We start from the raw sequence: 7280 nt of genomic DNA, 5'->3' as shown, positions 1-7280 counted from the left end.
TTCTCTTCCTAATTTCTGAAGTCTTTTACCATTCAATAAAATCAAACACCATGTTGTTGCAAGTAATAGTACGGAAAATTCCCCACTTCTTTGCCAAAAAGGGAATCGGAGGAATCCAGTTCAGAAGCAGGAGGGAGCATCCCCATCTTTTGTCCCTCCTCCTACCACGGTTCTGCCAAGTGCAATAACAATGCAGTCATCATCAGGAGAAAGAAATGGGGGCGGCGTGGGGGAGATGGCGGGCTTGGGGAGGGGAAGGCAGAGGGAGCTTCTCCCGGACTGAAAACAGGCGAGTTCCCAAGCAAGCCAGATCTGCTCCAGGCTTGTCGGGCTAAAGTGCCAGCTGGACTCGGAGCCAAGAGTTGCAGCGGCGGCGGCACAGACATTTTGCCCACCGCCCGGCCTCTTGCCTGGCTTCTCCCACTGCTCCTGGAGCTGCGCGTGCTCCTCGGAGCGGCGGCAGCGGCGGCGACGGGGCACTGACTGACTGACTGCCGCTGCTGTTGTTGCTGCGTTAGTGGGAGAGATTGTGTGGCTGCGACGGGGAAGACGAGACTAGGCGCTCGAGGATGTTCACTGAGCATGCGCCGGCTGAGACCACTGACTCTGGAGCCTCAGCAACCGAGGAGCCCTGGAAATAAAGAAATAAATCAAGGCATGAAAACACCAGCAAGTAGAAAGAAGAAGATCTAGGGAGGGGGGAGGGGGGCTTCTCTCTATCTCCCCTTTCTCCATCACCTACAGGTATAAGGGGAAGGCTGCGCGCGTGGATGTGTGTGACCCGGGATTTATCTGTCCGAGGAGCGGAGATGCGACGTAGCAGTCGGAGTGGGGCTAGAGGGACCCCCTCCCTCTATTTTTTAAGCTGATCCGGTGTTATGGTGATTTCTTGTGGGCGGGGGGGAGTCATTTTTGAATTAGCGAATGAAGGGAAAAGTCGGCGCCTGAGAGCCGATGTCCTCCAGCAGGTGAAGCACTTGGCTCCGAAAGCAGATCCTGGGCATCTGCTGGCCTCTCGACGCCGTGTGGATGTAGTGGAAGAGGGGACTAGAGGTCGGAGGGAGCATATTTCGCGGGATCGGTGGGTTCATTTGATTAATGGAGGCTCTCTGTGTTAATGTTGATGTGTCTGTTTTTGCAACAATGCTGTCGTAATCCGATCGAGCTCTTGTTTACCGACCACCAGCAGCAGCAGCAGCAGGCAGGCAAAATTCCTGGATGGTGGAAGGGCTTTTCCTTGGATGCAATGTTGTAAACCTGAGGAGGGAGGAACGCTACTGGGAAAGAGGCAAACAAGCAACCTTGCCTGCCACCGCCTTGAATGGCTCTCCCCAAATCCCTGGAAGTAGCAGGACATTTTATTCTAGGTCCAGGAACTGTTTCTGGGAGAGAGCATCAAAACAAATTCTGAAGTTCAATGGTCCAAATATGGATATTTGCATTTTGTGATAATCTGGGTGGGAAATGTCTGAATGAGATGTTTTTCCTGGAGTATGTTTCCTAGACACACATGACTATCTCCCTGGGTATATTCAGTATTGCTCTGTTTTTCCCCAACTCTGTATCATAAGAGGACACAAAAGCCCATAAAACATAGGGCTGTCAACTATTTAGCACAGGCATTTATTTACTAGTCTGAGGAGGGGTTGAACCCAAATCACTGGGAAGATTGTGTTTCTGTAATCTTCTTTCAGGGTGGATGAACTAGCAGGGTGTGATTATATGCTTTTGGAAGCTGAGTTAGAAAACATACATTCTGCAGTGTTTCTTTTGGATGTATTCCATACCAGCCCAGCATCTGCCTTAAGGCACATCATATAAACAGAAAAGATGGACATGACAAAGCTATTCAACAGACTTCCTTCCCATTTCATTTTCAAAATATACCAGTGTCAACAGTGCTTGGAAATATCTTGTATGAATCCAACTGTTTGGAAGTAGGGAAGTACAGGTTTCTTACCTTGCCCAGAGATTTGACTGTAAATAATCTGAGGGATTGTGAGGATTGTAAACCTAAAGCATTGCATAGTAGGTGTGCAATTCTCACTGAATTTCCCTCAAACAAATAATAGTACTCCAACTTGCAACTTCCTTTGGCTCTCCATAAATTAACATGTTGGTTAGCACATCCTGGCATTATTTGTATGTTAACTTAAGGCCTGATGGCTTGATATTTTTTTTCTTCCAGATATTTTGATGGCATGATGAATCTGAAGAAAAGAGAACATACTATGTAACTAAATCCCAAGTCAGACCTTCTTTTGGAATACATTCACAATAAGATGTATGGATCTATTTTTTTATTATTCATATATATAGATCACGAGACTTGACTAAGGCAAATTTCTTATCTTCCATCCATCTATGGCGAACTACAGCCATGCAGCTGACAACATTTTGCAAAATCTTTCCCCTTTAACAGCATTTTTGAAATTGACTTCTCTGGGATTCATCATAGGAGTCAGTGTAGTAGGGAACCTCCTGATCTCCATTTTGCTCGTTAAAGACAAGTCCTTGCATAGAGCTCCTTATTACTTCCTCTTGGATCTTTGCTGCTCAGATATCCTCAGATCTGCAATTTGTTTCCCATTTGTTTTTACTTCCGTGAAAAATGGATCATCTTGGACGTATGGGACCCTCACTTGCAAAGTGATTGCCTTCTTGGGTGTTTTGTCCTGTTTCCACACAGCTTTCATGCTGTTCTGCATAAGCGTCACCAGATACTTAGCTATTGCCCACCATCGCTTTTATACAAAAAGACTGTCATTTTGGACTTGTTTGGCAGTGATCTGTATGGTGTGGACCCTCTCTGTAGCTATGGCTTTCCCTCCAGTATTGGATGTGGGCACGTATTCCTTTATTAGGGAGGAAGACCAGTGTACCTTTCAGCATCGTTCCTTTAGAGCCAATGATTCGCTGGGATTCATGCTGCTGCTTGCTCTCATCCTTCTAGCCACACAGCTTGTCTACCTCAAGCTGATTTTTTTTGTTCATGATCGCAGGAAAATGAAGCCAGTTCAGTTTGTTGCTGCAGTGAGCCAGAACTGGACATTTCATGGTCCTGGAGCCAGTGGTCAAGCGGCTGCAAATTGGCTGGCCGGATTTGGAAGGGGCCCCACGCCACCTACCTTGCTGGGGATCCGGCAAAATGCCAACACCACAAGCAGGAGAAGGCTACTTGTCTTGGATGAGTTCAAAATGGAAAAACGAATCAGTAGAATGTTCTATATAATGACATTCCTCTTTCTCACCTTGTGGGGGCCCTATCTGGTCGCCTGCTACTGGAGAGTTTTTGCAAGAGGCCCTGTGGTTCCTGGGGGATTTCTAACAGCCGCTGTTTGGATGAGTTTTGCCCAAGCTGGAATCAATCCTTTTGTGTGCATTTTCTCCAACAGAGAGCTGAGGCGCTGTTTCAGCACAACCCTTCTTTACTGCAGAAAATCCAGGTTACCAAGGGAACCTTACTGTGTTATATGAGGGAGCATCTGTAAAATCTTTAGTCTTGTGAAAACACTACCCTTCTCTACTAAGCAATTGTGGGTTTACTGTTGCCATGTCTTGAGAAGAAGAGGAGAAGGAAGAGAACAGCATTAAAAGAGGAATGTCAGCAATTGTAAGGATTTGGGCAACAATATTCTGCCATCTTTGCAATAGCTCATCATTAAATCCTATTTTGAAATCTAAATTTATTCTTGCTGACCATTGGGGAGGTTTGTAACTAAAGATAAAGGACTGAGCCATTGCTCTAAAATGCTTTGATATGGTTGAAATCTCGTAATGATTCAGAGAGAGTAGCAGGTGTTACATATATATCAGCACTAAATGCTGTATATATACCATGACATAAAGTAAGACCATCACAAAGGTTAGCATTGGACATCTGAATCAATTTAGTTTGACATAAGGTTAATACGTTGATAAAACTAATTTTAGGCACTGGATGACCTTTCAGCTATTTCATATGATTACTATTTTTTGAAGACTAAAATCTAGGAACTGACTGAAGTCCTGTAGTTGATGGGAAATGATGTGCCATGTAGTACTGAATTTTCATCCTTTGTTTGTTTAGAGGAACATTCCAAAGCCAATTCTGTTTTCTAGGTTTTTCCTCCACGCCTCTTTTGTTTAAATTAAAGAATTTTAATGTTCTCTGAGTATATTATTTTTTGTTTAAAATTCTTTCCTTTTGGATGAAATACTACATGCATATAATTGTATTATCTGTTAATTTCCTTTTTATGTCTTTTTAAAAAAAGAGTAATTTGATTTAATATTGATTAGACCCATTTTATATTTTCAAAAGCTAGATATTGATTAGATAGGCAACATAAATGAGATTATCTAATTGTAATGTCAAAAAGTAATCCTTACATGGAATATACCACATGTTGCCTTAAGGGATTATCTAGTATCTTCCATTTTGTTCAGTATTTTAGCAGATAAATAAAGAAAAATGAATCGGTCACTCTGTCATTTGGGAATGCATGAAACATCACTTAAATCCTATTTTTATTCCATGATTCCCCTAGATCAGTATGCCTATTGCTAGGATGATATGATTTTTTGTCACTCTAAATGTGTTGCCCATTCTAGTTTGTTCTGAGAAACACAGACAGTCTATGTGTGTTTATATTTTTAAGACAGCTGTCACGGGAAGACCTCAGCCTTAGTAAGATAACTTGCACAATGTGTGAAGATTTATTCTACTGAAGGCACAGTCTTGTTGATACTTTCTGCACATTTTTGGTGTATTAGTTGTTTCAAATTACTTCAATTTTAACTTGTGAAAACATATAATATGATTTATAGTACCTTAGGAAGACATTTGAGTCTGTGAATCTTTCCTTCTTTAAGATACAGATGTGTGGATTTCAATATAAAGTTGCATTTACCAAAATTTATTTGTGTAGCCTGTTAATTTTCCTTGGAATAAATTTTTACATTTTTTCCACTTTTATAACCATCCTTTCATTATGATTATTAGTAATATTTTATTGTGAGCATGAATTATCAAGAATGTAGCCATTCTGGGTTATTATTCTTTGAAGTTGCTGTATTTGCAACATGTAAAATGCATGAATAATGGGGACCACAGAATTGATAAATGATATTTTCAACGATAGCACTCTTTGTAGTTATCATAATTATCCTGTTATCATTTGAATATGTCAGTTCTACTTACAGGCATTACATGGTATTTGAAATCTAATACAGAGAACATTTTTAATGCAGTAACTTAGTGAAACAAAAATGTGGACCAAAAGATTGAACTTTTATGAACAAGGACATGATCCAACTCATATAATTAATTATTAAATAATACTGTGCCTTATACTTGAATGAAGTTCTAGAACTCATATTAGTTATCCCAAAATATTTTTGGTTATGCTAATACTTAAAATGCAATATACGGTATACATAACTAGATACCCCTGGCATAATATTCTTTTAACACACATAATCAAATAATACAGTTACGGAGTAGGGACTAAACATTGAATGCATAAATGCATCTTTAAATAATTTCATTTGAACTTCATTCTCATGTTGATGGATTCAAAGGCTAAATTTAGCATGTAGTGTTAAACACTACAATACTCAATCTTCATCAGGGCAAAAACATTTGATATCATAATCTCCAAAATACGATGTGCGTGAACTTTCAGAGCCCCCGCCCTTTATTGCCTGAACCTTATAATACAGTTCAATTAGAGTACTGAGATACAAGTCTGATCAAGTCTAATTCCAAAAGTATTTATTTATTTTCATCCCCTCTTTATTATTTTTACAAATAACTCAAGGCAGTGAACATATCCAACACAACTTCCTCCTTCTATTTTCTCCACAATAACCCTGTGAGGTGGGTTTGGCTGAGAGAGAATGACTGACCCAAACTCACCCAAGCTGGCTTTCCTGGCTAAGGCAGGACTTGAAACTTGCCGTCTCCTATTTTCTAGCCTGGGATCTCAACCACCAGACCAAATTGGCTTTCTTATAATCTCTGAACATCATGTCTCTTTTTTGCATTTTTTTCTAAACAGGTATAGGAAAATTTTGGCTTATCCATTCAAACAAACACATGTAAAGATTATGGGTACGCCCATTGCACTGTGTGTATTTACATGATTAAATACATGTGCAAAAGTTTGGGAAATCCCCTCATAATAGTACAAGTGATGTTGTGTATGGCTGTTCTACATGCATGGAACAAAACTTTTATGAATGAATATCTGCACTGGTTCATAGGTCTGTTTTCAAAATGTCTATCTCAAAGGGTAATTGTCAAGTAGAATTTTTTTTGAGGAGCTAGCAGCATAGAAATAGTTTCCCTTCCATGTAATAAGGATACATGAAGCTATTCTATTTAAAGCTAGCTGCTATGATGAATTAGCCTTTATATTCTGAACATTAATTACATTCATAAGATATCATTCTCACATTTTAACAATTTAATAAAAGTACAGTTCTTATTGTAAATGCAAACAAATGCAGTCATTTCAAAGGCCATACATTTTTAAGCTTTCTCTTATTCAGCAGATGGCATAAGTAATGGGAAACTTAAAATTTTGATTATATGATTTGGAAATGTTAACTGGGCACTGTTTACCATTAATGGTTTACATTTAAGAAGGAAATTTACAGTGCTGAACAATTAACAATTCAGCCTTATATGTGCCTATTCAAAAGTTCTGTCAGTTGAGTTCCTTAGGACCAAGTCTGAACAACTATGGAACTAGATTGCAACCCAAAGTATTTATTGTTATTTTTGCTACATATTTCCACAAAGTTGCTTTCATTTTGGTTCCAAAAGATGGACAGAGGTACACAAAATAAAATTAAAAGGCAAAACATGGTATTTTAATATATCATTATTTACTTGATTAACAAAATGCACTGTAACACAAACATTTTAATATATCTTCTAAATGGATGATACGCTTACATGAATTTTAAGTGCCTGTGTAGATGACTATGATAATTAGTAAACAAATAGAAGCAGAGACGAAATAACAAGCCTGCTTTGTTGCAAATATGGCACTGTAAGATTTTTACTTTTTTCTAAAAAGGATGTATGCCACTGAAGTGACACATTTTATACTAGTCTAGTATTAATGTTAGATTTTGAATCTCAGCATTTTTGCCTGCCACCCCCACGCCAGCAGAGAGTGGGAATATAAGATCATCATTTATGAATTAAACTACGAAGAAGGACATAAACATGTAGCTTTGGATTCTAGTTATGCAGAGAATGCAATGTTGTCTTCAAAGGAAGCGCTGGC

General features: G+C 39.3%; 1 protein-coding gene across 1 annotated transcript; it reads left to right on the top strand.

The window, feature by feature from the left end:
• The first annotated feature begins 269 nt into the window (after positions 1 to 269).
• On the top strand, positions 270 to 4960 carry GPR85 (G protein-coupled receptor 85). The gene is made up of 2 exons (XM_081958444.1): positions 270 to 744; positions 2189 to 4960. Exon 2 carries the CDS (start codon positions 2365 to 2367, stop codon positions 3475 to 3477), a length of 1113 nt encoding a protein of 370 aa, XP_081814570.1. The 5' UTR covers positions 270 to 744; positions 2189 to 2364; the 3' UTR covers positions 3478 to 4960.
• Positions 4961 to 7280: the final 2320 nt, after the last annotated feature.

The sequence above is a fragment of the Natrix helvetica genome (assembly GCF_964273705.1).
Source record: "Natrix helvetica genome assembly, chromosome: 6".
NCBI lineage: Eukaryota > Metazoa > Chordata > Lepidosauria > Squamata > Natricidae > Natrix > Natrix helvetica.
The sequence above is the reverse complement of the archived record's forward strand: the minus strand, read 5'-3'. Positions and strand labels throughout refer to the sequence as shown.

What these genes read in the sequence shown, in the direction of transcription:
- GPR85 (XM_081958444.1), top strand. Translation starts at nt 2,365, where the DNA reads ATGGCGAACTACAGCCATGCAGCTGACAACATTTTGCAAAATCTTTCC.